Below are 23,078 nucleotides of genomic sequence, written 5' to 3'. Positions count from 1 at the left end.
GTTAGAATATGCTTTACACGACAAGAAAATAGGAAACGTGGAAAAAAGGAAAAAACTCATGTTTGAACATGAGAAAAATAAACAAGTTAGAATATTCTTTACACGACAAGAAAATAAGAAACGTGAGAAAATAGGAAAAAACTCATTTTTGAACATGAGAAAAATTAGTATATATTATGTTTGAGTATGTTTTTTGTGAGACGGTCTCGCGAATCTTTATCTGTGAGACAGATCAACCCTACCGATATTCACAATAAAAAGTAATACTTTTAGCATAAAAGTTATATATTTTTCATGGATGACCAAATAAGAGATCTGTTTCACAAAATACGACTTGTGAGACCGTCTTATACAAGTTTTTGTCATTATGTTTTTGGTTTAAAAAATTTCAATATTTTTATTTAGGGAACCGTTTTCCATCGACTTCTTTAAAAAAAAGGAGAATTTGCAAAAAAAAAAAATGAATAATTTGTAAATAATTAATAATTTCAGACACAACTTAATTTGACCACTAATACACAAAGAACATTAACATAAAATCAAATACTACAAAACTAGCAACATATCATACACAGTTCTTTAGAACGAAAATAATGAAATATCTAACCTTTAAAAATCAGACGAGATGAATTCCTAGCTTAATCGATCGTTCCAAAATTCAAAAACAAATGTGACGCCAAAAGTAAAGAAAAGACAATGAAATTTGATGAAATAAAATCTTAACATGATTGTATATCTACAAATCAATAGAAAATTACACAATATGAAATTATAATCAAATAGTGCTGAAATTTGGCTGAAAAATATTCATAATGCTAGAGTCTGGAACGAAAAATATAAAAAGAATCCTTAAACTATGACTAAGAAAGTTTTGTGCGAGATGTGTTTTTTTTCTCTTCTATCGATGAGTTCTTCTTTTTTTTTTTTTCCTGCAAATTACATGACGATTTCTCCGCTCTTCCCACGACTCACGATCTGTTCATGTTTCTTTCTCACTATCTCCTCCTATCTGTACGTTTTCTGATCTATTGAAACACTTTATAAGAATATCATCAATTTAAAGTGTTTCGATAGATCAGAAAGCGTACATATAGGAGGGGATCGCGGGAAAGAAACATGGACAAGTCGTGAGTCGTTGGAAGAGTGGAGAAACCATATTATCATAAAATTTCCATATTTAAAGAAATTTTAAAATCCAAAATAGATCGTACACTAGTTTACAATTCAACATATTAGTTTAATGTAAGATGAAATAATAAGTATAATATATTTACATCTTGATATTTAAAACTAATCATATATCTATCTATATCTATATTATATAAAAAGTGTGTGATTCTATGTGTTCTGTTTTGTGACACCATTACACCAATCAATTTTTTAGAATTCAAAATCCACACACATTATCTATATAAATTACATACCAACACCTCAACCTTAATCAAATAACATAAATTACAGCGAATAATCACAACTTTTTTTATTTATAATTGTTCGTAATTTTATATAAAAATCAACTAAATTTCGAAAATAATTCACACAAAAAACAACGAGGTAAACACACAAAAAGTGCCTAGTATTATCCGTTGGCTATCACGTCAAACCAGTGATATTTGTTATATTGGAATGAAAAATGCTCAATCGAGAGGTTGGATATCTATTACTAATACTAATAATAATATTTGGAGGCAACAATTATATATACTAATCTATCGACGCACGCAACAATTTTTTTAATTAATTTGATTTATATTTAAATGAAGATCAAAATATAATTATAAGAAATAGTGATTGACTACACTGCAATTTTGATATATGAATTAAAAAAATAAATAGAAAAGATAAAGAAATAAAAAAAGACTCAAGGAAGAATTAAACCCACAATTTAATGTCTAAGAAACAAAAACTATATCCACTAAACTATATGTGATTTGCATTAAAGTTTTAACACTTTATTAATATATATAAATTTTAAAACAGATCATGATACCAAAAGTTAGTTGTTTTGACTGTCTCATACTTAATAATATAATATAGATATATTTATACATGCATATATGTCTTATATCTATACTATCATAGAAGAAATTTATCATCTAGAGAACATCATCTTTCGTTTTCCAAATTATATATCCTTGCACCGACATTTTTTTCTTCAAAATTGACATTCCAACTTGTTTTCGATATTACATTTTTCAAGTTGCACTACACCCCCGCTAATTTATATAAGCATTTAATAAAATTAAAAAACTTACACTAACATTTTTTTCTCAAAATTATCAGTGCAACTTATTTTTAATATTAATCATATCAAATTGCACTTGACCCCTCAAAATTGTCAATGCGATTTATTTTTAATATTAATCATCTCAAATTGCCTTTTGACCCTCGTTAATTTTTAATAATTATTATTAAATTATAAATAAATTAAACATTTTTAAAATTTTAAAAATATTATATCTATATATATGTATGTATAGGTCGGCACTCGCAGATATTTTTATTGGCTCTCATTAACTTATAGGTGAACGAACAGAAAATAAACCGCCACAGAGTTGAGAGCGCCCCATTTCCGTTATAAAGTAGCGATTCGAAGCTAGGGAAGAACATATACTACGCCAAATCAACCTCCAAAATTCCGAGCGAATTTAAATTAAAACGATTCCGAAATCTTCATATTTAAGCTGAAATTTTTGTTGTTTTTCGTGCGAAACATCGATAGAGTGGCGGTGATGGAGTCGGCAGAGAGTATTTGGAATGCGGTGGAAGTGCTGGAGAGTCACGGCTCGGAGATTCCGTCGTCTTCTCTTGCCGTTGACCACTCGCTCTCCCTCCTTGAAATGAAGCCTCGTATTGTGTAATTATTTTCTTTATTCTTGCTGTTATTATTTGTTTAACATTTTGAATCAACCACGTGTTTTGGTTTTCTGCTTGATTTTTTAATCTTCCCGGGGACATTATTGGTATTTATGTCCATCTAGACCCTATATCTTAATTCTGCTAACTCACGGTATGAGAATTGTGAGGTTGCTGATGCGGAAAGGAAAATAATTATTTGATTTTTGATTGGATTGATATGCGTAGGAGACGTACTTGCTTGCTTGTAGTAAAATTTTCACGTTGGCATGCGAGCATGTGTGGGAGGCCAAGTCATTTCAATGTAACTGATGTTTGTGATTGATTAAATGGATCTTATGGTGACTGTATGGACTTACTTAAGAAAGAAACGGTGAATGTTAGTTGTTTATTCACTTGTGAATTGGTAAATATACACAATGATATTATACAGATTTGATAAAAATCAGTTCTATCCTAAGATCACGACAATGAAAATATATACATTGAATACATGCAAGATTAATTGTTAAGGTCAAGGATGTGATTATGCTTATCATGCCCCCGCAAGATCGATTGTCCGTCACAGATGCCAATTTTGGATCGATGATTAAGGAACTGTTGCCTTGGCGGAGGCTTGATGAGTTAGTTAGCAAGTTGATCATTCGTATGAAAATGAACTACTCGGAGTAGCTTCTTGGCGACTTGGTCGCGAACAAAATGAAATTCGGTGGCGATGTGCTTCATGCGAGAATGGTCAACGATTGGTCAACCCTAAAAAAGTGGTGATTCGCCTCGTCGTGTCCAAAACACATCCGACTGGTCAAACCTAAAAAGTCAACAACACGGATTTTGTCGTATCCGTGTCCGATACTTCAAATTTTTTTTAACATGTCCGTGCTACATAGAGGACTGGGCTATTGTGTTTTGCTTTTATAACTCCAACTAATAGGATTGGAACCAAAACGACAACATAGGCAATGGTTGATCGTTGGGATCACCCGCCCAATCAGCATTGGCGAAGACATGGAGTATAAGCGGAGAATTGCAAAGAAGGAAAAGTCCATGGGCATTGGTGCCTTTGAGATAACGAAGCACTTGCTTAACTGCGGTCCAGTGTGGCGTTGTATGATAGTGCATGAATTGGGACAATTTATTAACTACAAATGACATATCTGGAGGTGTTAGGACAAGCATTGCAAAGAGCCTAAGACTTGACGATATTGAGTGACATCAGTTGGTGGACTACCATCATGTATGGTAAGAGATTCTGTAGAAGATAATGGGTTGGATATTTCACTTGTTCATCTTTGTTTTAGCAAGTAGATCACAGATGTACTTCTGTTGTGATAGAAGCAAGCCTTTAGGTGTGACTTGCGCTTTTATGCCAAGAAAATAAGCTAGGGCCCATGATCTTTTAGTGAAAACTGAGTGGCTAGTGCATTAATAAACTGATCCACATGTGTACTGGAAGTCCTTGTCACAATGATATCATCGACGTACATGAAAAGATAGAGAACACGAGTGATGGCACATTGAATGAACAAAGAGCTGTCGGAGTGTGCATTCTTGAAACCAATAGAGAGAAGAAAATAGTGAAGTTCATTGTACCAAGCTCTTGGTGCTTGACGTAAATCATAAAAAGCCTTTTTAAGTTTGCATACATGATGTGGATGTCTTAAATCCACAAATCCAGGAGGTTGTTGCATGTGGACATCATATGTAAGAGTACCCTGCAAAAAAGCATTATTAACATCGAGTTGGCATACAGGCCAACCGATGCTTGTGGCAAGACTTAAGAGAATTCGAACAGTGCTGGGTTTAACAATAGGGCTGAAAGCGTAGGTGAAATCAACACTCAGTCATTGATGAAATCCTTTAGCAACTAGTTGTGCCTTATATCGAGAAACGAACCAATTGGATTTCTCTTTATTCGATAATTCCACATGCAGCCAACAATGTTTTGTGCAGGGTGTTCAGGGACTAGTGTCCAAGTATTGTTATTGATCAAGGCATTGTACTCGGCTTGCGTGGCTTATCCCCATTTCAAGTACTTTTGGGCTTTTGAAAATGTATGAGGTTCAATTTCATCGTCAGAGGTGGTGAGTGTGGCATTAACATCAAATATTTTCTTTGGCTTAAAGATTATTATCTTTGAATCTTGTGGTGATGGGGTTACGTGGGCTAGATTGAGTAGATGAGATAGGAGGTGATTGAGAACTTACTTGTAATTGATGGAGTACCAGAGCATCATGTGGTTGAGGAGATGAAAGAATATTGTTGGTGTGACCCGACACCAATTCATTATTGATTTTTTAGTCAAACCTTCACCATTTGAATTGGGATAATCATGAAAGGTATTAATTATTTGATTGGGTGGGGAGAGAGATGCATATTGTGGGGATATCTGAGGAATATGAGATGTCGGTGACCCAAAATTATTGGGTGATGGATGTGTTGATTTTGGGACATAATTATTTAACCTTGTAAGATCAATAGGATGAGGATTTGAATATGGATTAATAGTAGAGAAATCTTCTGTGATTAAGGTAGCAATGGGTTATGCCAAATTGAGCTATTGATTGAGAGTGTTAACCGTAGGTTGAGATGAATTTAAGAGAGGATTTAGGAAAGGAAATATTGATTCAACAAACTTGACATGGCGAAAGACAAAAATTCGGTTACTTTTTGGTTCAAGACATAGTTAAGCATTGTGTTCATTTGAGTAACCAGGAAAGACAGTGGTGAGAGCGGGGTTCAAATTTATGAGATATGTAAGGGCACAATAAATAAGCAGCCAAGTGGTAATTTGGATTTTTATTGAAAATTATACCAAATGGTAATTGAAAGTTTAAGGTAGAGGTGGACATCCTACTAATGAGATCGACGGCAGCCTAGAATGCTAAAGACCAATAGCAAATGAGTACATGGACAAGATGTAACAAGCTAAGGGTGGTTTCGACAATGTGTCGATGTTTACGTTTTGCGATACCCACTAATTTGGGTGTATGAGGCAGGGATTTAAGATGTTGGATACCATAATGAAATAGGAGATGGTCAAGACTACGAGCTTCACCACTACAGTCGGAATACACCGTTTTGATAGTGGTTTGAAAGAAATTTTCAACAAGCTTTTGAAACGTTCAAAAATAGTGGAAGCATCATTTGCATTTGGTAGGATATAGCCATGTGTATTTTGTATAATAATCTACAAAAATCTTATAGTATCAATACTTGTCAAATGTTAAAGGAGCAGTGCCCCAAACATCAGTAAAGATCGTTTGAAGAGGTTGAGTTCAATTAATAGAGGAGATACCAAATGGTAGTTTATGACTTTTATTGGAAAGACAAGCATCACAATAAGATAAATTAAAAAGTAGACTCAGAAATAGGAATATGTTCTAAAGAGATAATTGTTAGGATAATTTTTTAGGAGGATGCCCAAGACTACAATGCCATGAGTCCAACGTATTGATGGTGGATACTAAGGCAGTAGGTGAAGTGTTTGACGTTGATGCATGTGTCAGTGACTGGTAAATATTTCCTATATTCCGGCATTGGACCAAGGAATCCCCCGTACTTAGATCCTTCACAAGAAAATAATCAGGAAGAAATTCAATAGATGTATTATTGTGAGTACAAAATTGTGAAATAGAGAGAAGGTTTTGTTTAATTTGTGAAGCACACAAAACATTGTTTAACTTAAAAGTGGTAGTAGGTAAACCAAGTGTACTAGAGCCTATGTGAGTAATATGAATGCTTTTACCATTGCCGACCACTATCTTCATTGCCGCTATAGTCTGAATGGATCGATAGGTTTCTTTAGATCTTTAGATCGGAGGTGATATGATGTGATGCACCCGAATCGACGATCCGATTAATGTTGTTTCCTAGCATACTATTTGTTGTGTGATTGACTTATGGCCAAGGTTGCCTATGAGATGGTGCTAGTCGGGAGCGACAAAACTTTGCATTGTGTCCATTCTTGTCACACAATTGACAAACAATTTTTGGTTTGTTTCCCCCATATTGCCGACGCCAAGATTGTAGTTGAGGACTGGAATTTCAAGAATTGAAAAGGTCATAATATTTCCATGAGTGTTGCGATTGTTGAAGGAATATCCAGAGTTATTCTAAAGGTGCCGTTTTGATTTTGGTTGAAGCCTGAGTTGTTGCCGTAGTTCTTCCATCTTCTTTTCTTATTTTGTGTCTTTTGGTTGAGTTGAGCGGTTGAGAGGTTGATTTATTCGCATATGTCATTTCCAGTTTTTCCCATGCTTCGGCTGCCGTTTTGCACCTAGAGACAAGTGGGGACACTGATGCGGTGATGGAAGTTTGGATAACTTGGAAAATTAGGCGATCTTGTCTTAACCATATCCTGTGATCTGGATTTGTGATAGGGGTCGTGGTTCCCGAAGTAATGGTAGTTAGGCTGGACATGTCAAGGTTTCGTCAAGATATCTGATGAGATCATAGCCAAATAAGAGATTAGTGAACTGAGAACTTCATGCTGCATCTCCTCCGTTAGATAGTTTTAGTGGAATTTGTGCAGCCGTGTTTATGGATGTAAGTGTTGAATTTTGAGAAGCTCCGATGTTAAATATAGTGGTAACTCTTGGTGACTCAGAGGAGGATGGATTTTCAGACATGGTTGGTAAAAAAAAGGAAAAGCTACAAAGATATCAGAGGAGAAAAAAAAGGATCGAAACTGCTAGAAGCTCTGGTACCACGAAGAAAGAAATGTTGAATAATTGTTAGTTATTTATTCAATTGTGAATTGGTACATATACACCGTGTTATTGTAGAGATTTGGTAAGAATCAATTCTATCCTGAGATCACGTCAATGAGAATATATAATTGAATACATCTATGATTAATTGCCAAGGTCAAGCATGTGATTATTCTTATCAGTTACTTGGTCGGGTACCTATGGTAATTATCTAAGTGCAAATTTAACATGTAAGGATGAAGCTAGTTTCTGATATTTTGGAGAAATATTATCCGAGCATATCCAAGTGTTTGGCCTGGTTGTAACATGGCATTTATAGGAAAATGGGCTGTAATGGGGTTAAAGAATAGTGGTTTGGAATCTCAATCCACTGAAGTGGTGCAGAGAGATACCTCGATTGAGGCAGAGAGTGTTGGGAGGAATATGTTGGCGCCCCTTAGCAATATATTTTATAGCTAGTTCTGTTGAAAAGACTAGCTTGAAGTGTCCGACATGCTTGGATAAGCTCCTAGCTTATTAGATATGACTTCCCCAGTGTTCATTGTTCAAAATTTGCTCCAAGATAAAGATGGTTCTTGGGTCAATATGGACATATTCAAATACGAAGTTCCTCTTTTCCTAAACTCGACCCAGTTTCTCCAAGGAATCAGACTGTGTTACTCCACTGAGGTCAGGATTTTAGATTTCTTATGCTATTCCACTTTTAAATTTAAATGGAATGGAGACTAACCTTTCAATGTACCTGATAATTGATCATCATGTCGCAAAATTTGCGCCAGCAAAAGCTCAGTGATACTACCATGAGCCTTCACCAGTGGTCATTGGCTGAGAATTATCTCCAGAGATCATTAGGAGTCCTGAGTCCAGTGTTCTAAATGGCGGTCGAGGCGGCCGCCTAGGCGGTAGGCGGCCCTCGACCGCACCGCCTATGCATGAGGCGGGTGTTTTAGGCGGCCCAAGCTATACGGCGTTGGGGAAGCAGGTCGAGGCGGCGAGCAAGCGGGCGAGTCAAGATTTTTAAGTTGTAGTCAACAATTTTAAAAACTTAGTCAACAATTTTAAAAACCTAGTCAAAGTCAACTAATTTTAAATATCAAAACCCTAGCACACCTCACTTTCTTTATTTTATTTTTTGTTTTCACTCTCAACTCTCAAGTCTCAACCACCACACACAGTCCGCCACCCGCCGACCGCCGCCGATTGCCGCCAGCAGTCAGAATATGAGAGAATCATGGATGTAGTAGATGGTGCATATGTAGATGATTTAGAAGATTAGTTATGTTTAGTCTACTACTTGTTCTAATGATGGATAATTGATTGAAACTTTGAAATTTAAACTTAGTTTTTTGGTAAAAATAATTATACTATTTTGTTAGCGTAATAGCATTAATATGATGATTAATCTTTATTAATTGCACATTATCTAAATGATATTATATTGTATGAAGCTTCTTTGTGCTTAAACATTATTTTTACATAAAAAATGATGACTATTTGTGATTATATTGCATGATTATCTACGATAATCTATAAAAAAATTCAACCGCCTAGCCCCGCCACCGCCTCCCGCCATTTACAACCTTGGTCCTGCCTTTGCAATGCTAAGATAGGTTAACCTGAGTGACTGTTTACTGTTGTCGAGTATACTCCATTTACGAATGATGAATGATTAGTAATATGTTCATTACCATCATTGCCCAACTGCAGGAGTGTTTTTATTGGGTTCTAGCTCAAAACCTCTGGTTTTTCCTCGTCACTTCTATAAATGAGAAAATGTATTGCTTTACCTTTTGGAGATTTTTATCTTCATCCAAGTGCAAAGCTCTGTGTTTGTATGCATGTCGCAAATACACGACGCCCTGCATATTTTTTATAACTGCCGCCAATTGCACCTTTATAATGTAGTTTGGTTTTCAGATTATTAGATATATATTTCGTGCTTATGATATGTGGCCTTCTGAGTTATGAAAAAGAATAGTAAAAGTTGCTATAAAGTTTGGTCACAATTTATAAATTGTAGACGGCCCATGTAAATTTCCTGATGTTAGCCGTTGCTGGATGGAATTTTTCGTAATCCATGTTCATAGACATTGGGTCCTCTATGTTTCTAAAACCATGTGTACTCCCTCGATTTGAATTGACACGTATTTTCTATTTTATTTTCTGTTGCTATTTTCAGTTCAATCTTATATTTATTGAATGTTTTTTTTAAAAAAATGATATATCATGGAACGAAGCATTTAAAAAAAAATTTACTCATGAAAAAACTACGAGGATTCAATTCAAATACTGGAGTTGAATTCAAATGATTTTAAACTTTTCTTGTACATCCTCTCAAAATTTCCTCATTTAACTTTTTTGATTAGCGATTTTTTTTTGCCAGGGAGCTGTGCAAGGATTTATTCAAACAATGGTCAAGTTTGGATGCGTCAGATTTCTCTCTTGAAACAGTATCTGGTGGCATTACAAATCTTTGTGCGTCTCTTTCTTGTTTCTCTCAAAAGAAATTGATTAAAAATAACGTTCTTAAATTTAAAATTTACAAGAAAGTAATATGTTCTTATATTTACATTTGACAGTTAACTGGCTGTCATTAACATATCATTTTCATTTTGATTTTGATTCTGAATGCAACAGTACTCAAGGTATCCGTGAAAGAAAAAGGTGGAAATATTGTGCATATGACTGTTCGATTATATGGACCAAATACTGAATATGTGATCAATCGGGAAAGGGAATTGCAGGTAAATTGGTGATGTTCATTTTGCCCTCCCCCTTACCATGTGGATTATTCAGGACCTATTGTAGTTTATTTGAGTGCATGGGGATTTAGACCCGAAAAATGTACATGCTATTTATGAGTGGTTCCTGCTAATGCAGCTCCCTATACTGCTTGGCACCTGTCATCTCATCCTCATTCCATTGATACTAGCTAGGTGTTTCTAAAAATATCCTTTTAGGCCTTCCTTTATCATGATTACTATGGTATTCAATATACGCGATTATTGTGCGCTCTGTTGCAATTTACGAGCTGTTGATTTAGATTATGAGCTATTTTGGATACAGAAGTTGTAACTTAAAAAAAGCACTTGATTAAGTTCAGCTTTTTAAGTGCTTTTATTAAAAAAAATCAAAAGCAATTTTGGTGGAAAATGTTGAAAAATGCTTTGTTTTTATTTTTAAATATAATTAGAAGCAAAAGCCCAAAAACTAGAAATTATAGCTTCTAAAAACACTTTTTTTAAGTGCTTTTTAAAACCACTCTTGTAACCACACACTATAATTTTTAAGAAAAACACTTTTTTTTTAAAAAAAAACGTGTGTTTAATCCCTTGGCTTCTCCAACCAAACGGGCTATATATTGGCTGCATCTTTCCAAACACCAGCTGTACATGTTCTAAAAATTTTTAATCTCATGTTATTGACTGCATTTTGTTTAAGCCTAATGTTGTATTTTATGTTTAGGCCATTCCATCCCTCTCAGCCACAGGATTTGGTGCCAAGTTACTTGGTGTTTTTGGAAATGGCATGGTGCAGTCATTTATCAATGCTCGTACACTAACACCATCAGGTAAACATTCGGAAGATATCATGTTGCATGAAGTTAATAGCTTTGAAAATAGAACTTGCCTCTTTGATTAGGTTTAATCACTCGTCAACATTTGTTCATATCTTATCCTTTTAAGTGACTCATTTGTGGTGAGATTTATAAGTTTTCTGTACATGGATCTTGATCGAGATTTTGCTAGAGGGATCCATCCGGTGCCTTTATGTCGGATGTTTGAATTTAAAATAAAGATAAGTTCTTTATATTATTAGATAACTATCTATCTACTGTTTAAATTTTAAAGTTTAAGTTTAGATTAGATTAGGTTTCGTATTCATTGATTTCTTTTGTACAAATAAGTTATGTACTTGGATATTATTAACATGATTTGATTCCATCCAATATACGCGTTCTCTCATAAACCACGTGGTATTAGACGTCGGGTGTGGCCAATGACGAACTACGGCACGACCTATTCCATAGACAGTTCATCACCGCCGGTGACCACGACCCGTGATGCTTCTCTTCTCTCCATCACGTGCCACAAGCGTACTGGCTGGAATTTTTTTGTCTTGGTCACAATCTGTCCTCATGTACATTTGTGGACGTGGCAAGGAACATCATCTCACGGGCAGTGTGACACGACCTGACTCGGACGATGTCAGGTTAAAAAATTGGAAGGCTGAAAACAACCTAGTCATGTCTTGGTTGAATAATTCAATGACGCCTGGAATTGGCGAAAATTTTCTCCTTTACTCGGCTGCAAAAGACATTTGAGATGCGGCCAGATAAACATATTCTTGCAAAGATAACACAGCCAAGCTCTTTGCCATTGAATCTACTGTGCACGATCTCTGCCAAGAAGAAAGCTCGGTTGCGAACTACCCTTCCTTGATTCGACAATGGCAGAAAATTGATCTCATCGACGAATTTCAATGGACGTGCTCCAAGGACGAGAAACTCTATTGCTCAATTGTTTAAAGTAAGCGAGTCTTCAAATTCCTGATGGGCTAAATCGAGATCTTGATAATGTCCGTGGTCGGGTCCTGAGCACAAAGCCATTATCAAGCCTCCCCGTCGTCTTCTCGGTGGTCAGACTAGAAAAAATCCGTTGCACGGCTGGGCTCTTTGCAGCACAGTTCCGTAGCCCCTGATGGTTCTGCCCCCACGTTACAGCTCCAAGCCCTATCATTCCTACTTGAGTCTACACATTCTCATACACGGCAGTTCCAGGACGACATTGATGCGAAAAATGCAAGAAACCTAATCACAAGATCGATTATTGCTGGAAAATTCATGGCAAGTCCGCGGATTGGAAGCCTACGCAAGAACGTCGGGCTGTCTCAGTTGCCGATCCTTTTCCGCTGAGGCAATGCCCTTGACCAGCGCCCAGTTGGATGTCCTCCAAAGGCTATTCCGCCAGCGATCCCAGCTGCCATCAAACACTGACATTGCATCAGGAAGTATTACTGCCCAAGGTGATAATCCCCTTGCATTTTTCTATTAGTGTGTTCCTTCACAATCGTGGATTGTTGGGTATTCCCCTAATCAGAAAAGATATGAGTGTTATTCCTCTGTCACCAGAAAATTCTACTTGTCCATGAATGTCACTTTTCATGAAGACGATTCATTCTTTACACCTTCATACACCCAACATCCGTTGAGTAACTTTGCCACATTTGATTGTTTATCTGCTGCATATCGTACCTTTTTTGTGAATTAAGATCGGGTACAAGTACCATCAAGCGTCAATTAAGCTCTCCAAAATCCACATCGGAGAACATCTGCCTTTGATGAAATCTGAGTCCTTGAAAAGAACAATACTTGGCAGATCACAGAACTTCCACCCGGGAAACGTGCTATTGGTTGCAAATGTCTCTTTACAGTTAAGCACAAAGCTGATGGAAACATTGAACGGTTTAAAGCACATCTGGAAGAAAAAAAGTATACCCAAACATATGTGATTGATTATTAAGAAACTTTCGAACCAGTAGCCATGCTGAACACAATACGTGTACTCCTATCCATTGCCACAAATTTAGATCGGCCTCTATACCAGCTTGATGTCAAGAATACCTTCTTAAATGGAGAATTGGAAGAGGAAATCTACATGAATATACCTACATGATTTGAGTCAAAAGACGTTGTTAACAAGGTATGTAGGTTGAAGAAATCACTTTATGGTTTAAAACTATCGCTTGGGGTTGGTTTCATAGGTTCACCGAAGTCCTGAAAGACAATGGATATCTACAATGCCAATCAGACCACGCTATGTTTGTTAAACGCTCCAACGTAGATGGAATCTTTGTTATCATTGTCTATGTTGATGATATTGTGATCGGAAATCATGAGGAGGAAATCACTCAGACTAAGCGGCTGCTTTCGAAGGAATTCGAGATAAAAGATCTTGGATCGTTGAAATATTTATTGGGAATGGAAGTGGCCAGATCAAATCATGGAATTTGAATTTCTCAAAGAAAATATGTCTTGGATCTCTTAAAAGAAACATGGATGTTGGGGTGCAAGCCTCTTGATACACCAACGGACCCAAATGTCAGAATTGGTCAGAAGAATGATAGTTATCCTGTTGATAAAGGAAGATATCAAAGATTAGTAGGCAAGTTGATATAACTCTCTCGTACAAGACCAGATATTGGCTAAGTTGTAAGCTTCATAAGTCAGTTCATGAGCAATCCAACAGAGAAACAGATGGAGGTTGTTTTTAGGATATTGAAGTACCTAAAAGGGTCCTCTTGGAAGGGACTGTGTTTCCACAGAACCACCTCAAGAGATATACAAGTATACAGTTACGCGGACTGGGCAGGATCTTCTACTGATAGACGATCTACATCTAGGTATTGCTCATTTGTTTGGGGAAACCTAGTAACATGGCGTAACAAGAAGTAAACAGTGGTGGCAAGAAGCAGAAGTGGAATTTTTGTCATTGGTCAATGAAATTTGCGAAGGAATATGGCTCCAAAGGTTGTGACCGAGTTGAAATTGGAAAGACATCAGACAATCGAAAGAGTTGGAATTGGAAGGACATCAGACAATTGAACTAAAGTGTGACAGCCTAACAACAATAAGCATTGCCAAGAATGCAATTCATTGTGATCATACTAAGCATGTTGAAATAGATCGTCATTTCATTAGTGAAAAAATTGAGGAATTTTGAGAGTTGACTACATTGCTAGCAAGTTGCAAGTTATAGATGTTCTAAAAAAGGCTCTATTTCGACCCACATTTGAAGAGTTGGTGTTGAAGTTGAGGCATGATTGACATATATCACCCAACTTAAGGTGGAGTGTCGGATACTTGAATTTAAAATGAGGATAGGTTCTTTAGATTATTAGATAACTATCTATTTACTGTTTAAATTTTAAAGTATAAGTTTATATATTAGATTAAGTTTCTTATCCATTGATTTGTTTTATATCAATATACATGTTTTTCTCTCATAAAACACACTTTAAATGCATACCTAGAAACTGTCTGGAATAAAATCTGGACATTCCCTCAATTTCGGCAGCAGGAAATTACTTTCTTGGGCCTCTCGAATCCATAAAAGACCTTCGACAACTTTTGTGTTTTACATTTGGGCATTGGAGGCTTTTATCAAAGTGTTATGGTTGCCTAAAGTCAGTTGCTTATAATCCGTGACTGCCAAGAGTTGTTGGCGACCTCCCCCAACCTCCTAATTAAAAAAAAATAAAAAAAGGTATGTACGTGTGTGTGGATTAAAAGTCGGAGCTATATTAAACAAGTGCTTCAGCTTGGATCGCGGTTTCAAAACCTTCTCAATTGATCCAATTTTTTCTCTTATTCCCAGTCAAAATTTCTTTTCAGCTTTGTTTCTAGCCACCATCCATTCTTAAATGCTACAGCCGTACCTGCGAGGAGCGCCATTGAACAATTTGTGTTGTCACAATATTTGTGATTTAAATTTGAAATTTTTTCCTCATCTTGTTGGTTTTTCTTGACAGACATGCGAAAGCCAAAGCTCGTCTCAAAAATTGCTAAAGAGCTCCGGAGGTTCCATGAGGTGGAAATACCTGGTTCTAAAGAGCCTCAACTGTGGAATGACATCTTCAAGTTCTTTGAACGAGGTGCTCTATTAGCAGTAAATGATCTGGATGTGCTTAATTTTCAATATTTTATATGATGAATTTGGAAAATGTTGTAAGGTTGATGGCTGTCAGTGGTTGTTATCTAGGTATTTTATGTCTGATGACTGTGAAGTTTACATGCAGCGTCAAGCCTCAAGTTTGATGATCATGAGAAGCAAAGAAAGTACGAGACAATTTCATTTGGAGAAATTCATAAAGAAATCATTGAACTCAAGGTTATATTTTACATTTGCCTCCGGCTTACATATTTTGTCATTGCCTTTGATTGTTCCATAGAATATGCCTGTTATCTTGGATTAATATCTGTATGGTTTTCTTTGCTCATTTGAACACTGTCTTCTTGCTCTTAGCATCAGAAACAGTTATTGATTGATGAACACATAGCAATGCCTGAGGATTTTTGAAGTCAATAGTTGGCCAATGTAGCAAGATATTGCCTAATAGAGACCATAGGCATATTTCTTTGTTTCTGTTATCTTGTGTGAGAAGTTAGATTATTATTTGTGAACAACGTATTTCTTATTCTGGAACAGGAAATGACAGATCGCTTTAATGCTCCCATTGTGTTTTCACACAATGATCTGCTTTCTGGGAATTTGATGCTTAATGATGAGGAAGGTAAGCATCATCCATATTCCATAGCTGATAGCTTTACACACACACACCCACTCTCTCTCTCTCTCTCTCTCACACACACACACACACACACACAGAGACAGAGAGTAAGCGCTTTGTGCTATTTTATGTCACCAGCTGTTTCTTGGCTTCTTTGACCTTTTTAATACTTGTTTAAAAATTGTAGCAAACATCCACTGTTGACCCGTGGGTTCAGTTCTAGCTTATGCAAATATATCAGAACAATATCAGACAGCTTTTTAATTGGTTTTATTTTTGTTATGACATGGTATCAACATTTTCAACATCATTTAAATTCAATATGAAAGACTTCCTTGAGGTGAATATGTACTGGTTATTTATGTGGGCTTAATTACCATTTGGTCGAGATATGATGAGAAGTATGTGAAGTGTAGTACATAGAATAAATAAACGTTTGCTTTAATGAACCAATGGTAAATTTGAGGTGGAAATACCATTCTCCAGGACAATTTGAGGACAAATTTATATGAATTATGAAAGGGGTGATATAGAAGCATCACATAATTGTGGGCATCAAATTGCTGACGGGTAAAGTATCTAACTTATTGAAGCTATTTGGGCACATGAACCTGACTGGAATTGGCTCCCCTTTTTCCTTTGTTCATTTTGGGAGAAATTTCAAAATGTGGTAACCGATATCAATGTAATAGATGTCGGTAATTTTTCTTTCCTCCTTTTCATTACCGACATTCTTATGAGCTCCCACTTGTTTTGGTAAATTTTCAGATAAGCTTTACTTCATCGACTTTGAATATGGATCATATGGTTACAGAGGTTTTGACATCGGAAATCACTTCAACGAATATGCTGGCTATGATTGTGATTATAGCTTGTGCGTCATCTTCCTTTCCTAACATTGTATTTAATCTGTATTCCTCTATTGCAGAATTATAGGATATATTTGTAGTTATTCTGAGACCTGTTTCATTTGCAGGTACCCAATTAAAGACGAACAGTACCACTTCTTCAGGCACTACTTGAAACCAGACAGCCCACACGAAGTATGTTGCAGTCTTTCATACATCTGATCATAGAACCAATACCAAATGTCTTTGAATTTAACTAATGTTATTAGCTATGGAGTGAATAGAGCCATTGTACATGTGTCTCGAAAACTTGTAACTCTGCTTATTAGGGGAAAAATATTGACATAAAATGGCAGTAATCTGTGTCGGTATAGGTATCTATGATAATTAAGGTAATTAAGGTGATCCAAATCCAAATTATATATAATTATGTGGCCTTTAATGGACATGGCTACAACCTCCCTGCAGGTTTCTAATGAAGAACTCGAAGCTCTTTACTCAGAGACAAATACCTATATGCTAGCCTCGCATCTTTATTGGGCTTTATGGGCTCTAATCCAGGTACTTATAGTTTTTTCCTACTATTGCTCATAAAAAGTTGTGGTGTTGCATTAAGATTTACCTGTTTGTTGTGGCAGGCCAAAATGTCTCCTATCGATTTTGATTATCTGAACTATTTCTTCCTACGACACAATGAGTACAAGAATCAGAAGGAGAAGAGTTTCTTGTTGTCACGTTCTAAGTTTGCTGGATCATAGATTGATTCATGAAACTTTGTTTTTGTGCTTTCTGTTGTAATCCGATGGCATGTTGCCTTGTGTTGTACAACTAATAATGTTCCATTTTGCAAGAGTAGGAAACGCTACCTCCTTACTAGAAATAGCGCCATTTTAGTGAACAGAAAATGTTGTTTTTTATCAGCAATTTTGTTTCAAAAGATTGTTGTAGGGATGTTTTGGTCTTCCAGTATCAATAGCTTTGGATACGAACCTTTCATTTTCTATTATATTAGTTTCCTTGTATCGAAATCGACAATACTACCCCAAAAAAAAAACTGTATTTGTTAAAATCGAAATGTATCATTATGTGTTTACAAATTGAAAGGCTTTATCGATTATAAAATAATTGACATATTCAACAGTTTCACCAGACATCAAATAGCATTGAAATTCTTCAAAATGAGAGAAATTGCAGGCTAGTTTTTTTAAGTTAAAGATACCACCGGAAACAAAGTTTCTAGTGAATGAGGTAAATTTATATTTGTGCAATGAACTCCCATCACCCACAGTCAAAATACATCTCGATTTCTGTGGAGTCAAGCGTCCCTAATGTCAACATCACCGTTCCATATTGACCTCAATAGGTTGGGAGGGGTGCACCCAATAAATTAAGATGAAAGTTGGAAGGCAACAAAATAAACAAATAAATAACCACTCTTGCACTCATGAGAGAACACAACATTTTCATGTATGAAACTAAAACTCGAGAGGGTTCAATTATTAGCCAGAATGGACTTCTAGACTCGTTGATGTACTACTACTAATATCAAATTCTTTAATTATTAAAATAAAATAAAATCAAGCACTTAAAACAACCATCACAAAAATTAGAGTTTGGATTTGGTATTCTCGAGTACTGGTTGAAATTACATACGACAAAATCATGCATATAATTTTAGGATGATTAAAGAATTTTACAACAGATGTCTGCGCCTTTAATTTTAAGACATGTAAAAAAGTATTGTATGATATGATACAATAACCGAGCATAAAAGTTTAACCTATCTAACAAAATGAAATCTTACACTTCAAACAACAGGCTTGAGCATTTGATTCATACCATTCTGTGACATTCCCATTACCGGTAGCTCAGGTCCTCAGTACGCGAATACAAAAGACATAGAACATGCCATACATACGTCTCAAGCTTGAAGAACCTGACAATGAACTATGCGATTTTTTAGTCGATTTCTACCAGCAAGATTGGACAAAAAATTGGTGACCAAAGTTTTCAAATGTCCTTTCCCAGAAATAGTTTCCCATAAATGCTCAGCAGTAGCTGCCTGCCCGCGATCAGATTTCAAAACATCAACCAGAGTGATACTCATGTTATTTCGGATAATGCACAATTTCCCATTAAGCGGAACGAGAGCAGCAGCCTCTAAGGCCTTTGAGCTGCCCAGATGCATTTTACTGTCAACATGCTTGGTCCACGTACCCGTGGTTTTATCGTACAATCTAAGTCTGCAGCCATCTTTGCAATCTAAAGCATAGAGATGCCCATCAATTGTGGTGCTAGGACTCCTCCAACCTGTGACCATTCCATCATAGACCGGGTACCAGCTATCAGTTTCAGGTACGTAAACCTCACTAAGGACTTGCCGGTGAGAACCGAGACCTTTCAAGAACCATTTCCCTTCATAAACAACCCCTATAAAAGGCACCATTCCAGTGCTCATATCAGAAATGAAAGACCATCTATTCTTGTTGGGATCATATACCTCAGCAGACCTTAGAGATCGGTGAACCCCCTCATTCTCCCCACCAGCTACGTACAACCGATTGTTCATGACACAACTGCCAAAGAAATGTCGCCTCCGAAGCATATCGGGGGCACGATGCCATTTGTTAGTCCTAGCGCTGAAAAAGACAACTCTTCTCATGCAGCCTTTCACTGGATCTTTCCCGCCAAACAAATAAAGTTGACAACCACTAAGTATAGCACATCCAAAATCAAGGGCTTCAGAATATTCTTTGGGCACAGGAGGGAGAGGCTGCCATAGCTGATATATTGGGTCAAAGGCGAGCCATGATATCTTTCCATCTTTATCTCTTTTCAATACATAAATCCACTCCTCCGAAATTCCAAGATTTTTCCGAAGCGAGTAAAAGAAATTTCCAGCTAGAAGGCGATACCATCTTTTGCAGACTAGACGAAGCTTGCAATGCTCAATTCTCGGGACACGGATTAAGCAAGCAATAGCAAGATCATCAGGAAGACCAGGCAGTAGTGGGGATTGACTCCTATTCTGGTCACGTGGTGGCCTTTGTCTGGAGGGGTGAATGGAAGGTTTAATGTCAGGCCGAAGACAGCGCTTTGTTCCTGGCACATACTTTTTAGCCCCGACAACTGTTTTGAGACCTGCATCTACTCTACAAAGGCAAGCTGTTGTATCTACCTGCAACAAACATTATTATCTATTGGTTAAACGTCACAAAACAATCCAAGGTGGTTTAGGTCAAAGCCAGGGCATTGAAAATTATCACCAAATCATTCTTTAATTATTTCTACTAGAACGAGACCGTAATTTTATTAAATTTTAACTCCAAGAAGCTAATCACGAATACTGGTCTACAACACTCTTTCAAGTTAAGATTTCATGTCATACTCAACAGCTTATGCTCTGTTTCCTTTTCATTTCAGCGGCTCATTTCGGCCAAATATCAGATAATTTTCGATAGAAACAAAATTTATTGATGAATAAAGCGAAGTACGATTGAAGGATAAAACATCCTTCAACACGATCTTCCGATAATGTTAGGACTACCCAACTTACTCCCTGAAAACTGCAAACAAATTGCACAACTATTGACCTACACTAATAAAGGCTGTCACCTGATTAATAAGAACTAAATGGAGTTTGTCAAGACCTCTGCACGACAGTGTCCAAATAGCAACCTGGCCCATGGTTAAGTTCTCTCTCATGCATTTCGTAAAAAATCAACACATTCCTTTCTTTCCACAACTCCAAATTACTTGCTAGTATCACTGATCACCATGAGTTTTAGCATTTTCCCTACTTCAGATCATATATTTGGTCTTCCATAATAGTGCTACTCTTCAGATGTGGGATGATTTAAAAATAATGACGATTGATCTAAATCAGACTATCATAAAAAGTTCTTAAAAATTCCCTAGGCCCACACCTCTGGCTTATGCACCACAATTCCTCCCCAAGGAAAAGGTAAAAAAAACTTGTTCCCCACTTCCCCCTTTCCACACTAGGGATAATTCTATGCATTTAAGTCAAGAAAAGACTTTAAATCAAACATAAAAGCCAACAAAATAGGGCGAGTAGGAAGACCATAAGTGTAGAAGGATGTCAACAAATGAGATTTGATTGCTTTTGTTTGTGGACATGGCAGGACTAGGAACTGAGGAAGTCACGTCACAAATGTGGGAAAGTACAAATCTAGCATTCCTACATGATACTCGTTACTGTGCTTCCCTTAGCTGTTGTCCTAGTACAAATGTTAATAATTCTTAGAGCTAGAAAAATAACATTTATAAGCTCAAAATCTTTATTGTTCTTCTTAAGAAATAATCAAATACAGTTTTCAATAGTTAATTCTATGAATAAGTTAGTATCCACAAGAGCTAAACAGCTAATTAAAGTATAACAGAAAGGTCCTCGGCCCTGGGGGAAATCACAATTTCCAGTCACATCCTCGGAGAACCTCTTGCTAGACATTCACTTCCAAAAACCTTTCTAAAACTTACATAATGGGCATGGAGTATTGCACATCTACATTTATATTTACATGGATCAATGAAAAAACAGGAAAATGAAACAGTCAAGAGGATGATTTACAATCCTCTACAAGAACTAATTCCAGCCTTAAGCTATGGGGACGTACAAAATACAAATTCGAGCGCCAATCATAGATATGATGTCAATGTCATTTCCCACAAGCCAGCATGTTAATCTCTATCCGTATATGTTAAAGGAGCAAAACATAAACAATTTAGTGCGTGAGTGCTCAAAGCAAACAAGAATACACAACCTCTAAATTCAAAATGCAAAAACATTACAATCACCAAAAACTTCGAAAAGACAGAACGTTATGAAAAGCAATCAAATTTGGTAACTGCAGAAATTTACTATATGTTTACCAGGGGAGGCTGAATCACCCTATCCATTTGTGGAAACTCATCCCATCTGGAACTGAAAAATATTCCAACTTAATAGCATTTGTATCTTAAAAGCTCAATTGAGTATATAAACTGGCCACTTCAGATTCAAATCCCGCAACCGATATAACCTACAACAAGAATGCCCACCAGAATCGAATCTTTCAAATTTTCAATTTCACAATCTCTCAATCTACAAACAGAATCTATCTAATCAAACAACGGTGGATTCAAAAAAGATTCCTGCTTCAGTTCCACCACACAGAGATTCGGTAACCCCCAGAAAACAGATATCAACTGCAATAATAGATTAAAGTAATCCGCTGATAAAACCCATGAGCAAAATCAAAAACCCACATGGCATAACCTCACAAAATGAATTGTAAATTGACCAATGAAGAGAGAAAACGGAAAACACCACAAACTGTGTCATCCTACAAAAACCCTTAAAAGCTCAAAATGCGAGACAGCGGGACAAATGGTGGGAGAAAAAGAAAAGCAGTGAAGTAAGATTAGGACATCAAGACTCTTCAATCCAATCTCTCTAGTGAATTCACTCCCGCGATTTCACTCACACCATTAACATTTTCAGTGGGAAACTGGTCCCATAAAACACAACCAGCACAGCACCAGAGAGACTATGCGAGCGTGATCTGGCAACAGCAACAATTTTATACATTTCGGAGAAAAATGGAGCAGAACATTAAGGCTTCTTCAGCGTTCACATCTGACATTTCCCACTTGAAAGTTGATATTTTCCACATTTGTTCAAAATTTTGAGATTTTGAAGAAAAGGTAAAAATTTAATATAAAAAATTAAAAATCTCAAACTCTCAAAATTATCACACTACACACTTTATAATATTTTTATCTCAACTCAATTGTATTTTTCTTCACAAATGAGATATCTATTTATAGAAAATCTTTACAAATAATCAAAAAATAAATTACATCATTACCTTCATCATCACCCACAAATTTCAATATTCAACACCTAATTTTACCTAATTTTCAACATTCAAATATTCAACATTCAATATTCAAATATTCAATATTAAAATATTAATTTTTAGCACTTCCCATTGTGATGATGATCATAATGATTGTCTTCATTACGTGTTTTTATACTGCCTCGTTAAAAACCTTACTAGGAAAAACCCATTGGGATAAAAACCATAGTAAGGGAAAAATAGTGCAGTCACGTAAACTCTCCCTCATGTTGACACGAACAATTCTTCACAGATTTCGTAGATTGCGCATCCCAATATTATATATATGCTTTCTGAATATTGTCGTAGGAAGTGCCTTTGTGAAGAGATCTGATGAGTTTTCACTTGATTGAATGTGACGAATATCAATATATTTATTCTTCTCAAGCTCCTTGGTGAATGCGAAGAACTTAGGAGGAATATGTTTAGTTCTGTCGCTTTTTATGTATCCTTCTTTCATTTGAGCAACACATGCA

At 36.2% G+C, this 23,078-nt stretch overlaps 2 protein-coding genes across 2 annotated transcripts; one reads left to right on the top strand and one right to left on the bottom strand.

Annotated features, from left to right (window-relative positions):
- Window positions 1–2,505: 2,505 nt before the first annotated feature.
- On the top strand, window positions 2,506–17,663 carry LOC140984282 (probable ethanolamine kinase). The gene is made up of 11 exons (XM_073451570.1): window positions 2,506–2,857; window positions 9,949–10,040; window positions 10,203–10,309; window positions 11,031–11,136; window positions 15,096–15,218; window positions 15,363–15,454; window positions 15,773–15,857; window positions 16,623–16,728; window positions 16,831–16,897; window positions 17,171–17,263; window positions 17,341–17,663. The coding sequence occupies exons 1-11, from the start codon at window positions 2,733–2,735 to the stop codon at window positions 17,458–17,460; spliced, it is 1,116 nt and encodes a 371-aa protein (XP_073307671.1). The 5' UTR covers window positions 2,506–2,732; the 3' UTR covers window positions 17,461–17,663.
- Window positions 17,664–18,335: 672 nt separating this feature from the next.
- Window positions 18,336–22,367, bottom strand: LOC140984274 (F-box/kelch-repeat protein At1g55270-like). The gene is made up of 2 exons (XM_073451558.1): window positions 21,596–22,367; window positions 18,336–19,880 (listed from the first exon to the last, which is right to left on the bottom strand). The coding sequence occupies exons 1-2, from the start codon at window positions 21,620–21,622 to the stop codon at window positions 18,624–18,626; spliced, it is 1,284 nt and encodes a 427-aa protein (XP_073307659.1). The 5' UTR covers window positions 21,623–22,367; the 3' UTR covers window positions 18,336–18,623.
- Between the last annotated feature and the right edge of the window lie 711 nt (window positions 22,368–23,078).

Source organism: Primulina huaijiensis, chromosome 1, assembly GCF_012295235.1.
Source record: "Primulina huaijiensis isolate GDHJ02 chromosome 1, ASM1229523v2, whole genome shotgun sequence".
NCBI classification, from domain to species: Eukaryota; Viridiplantae; Streptophyta; class Magnoliopsida; order Lamiales; family Gesneriaceae; genus Primulina; species Primulina huaijiensis.
This window is presented reverse-complemented; position numbering and strand designations above follow the sequence as displayed.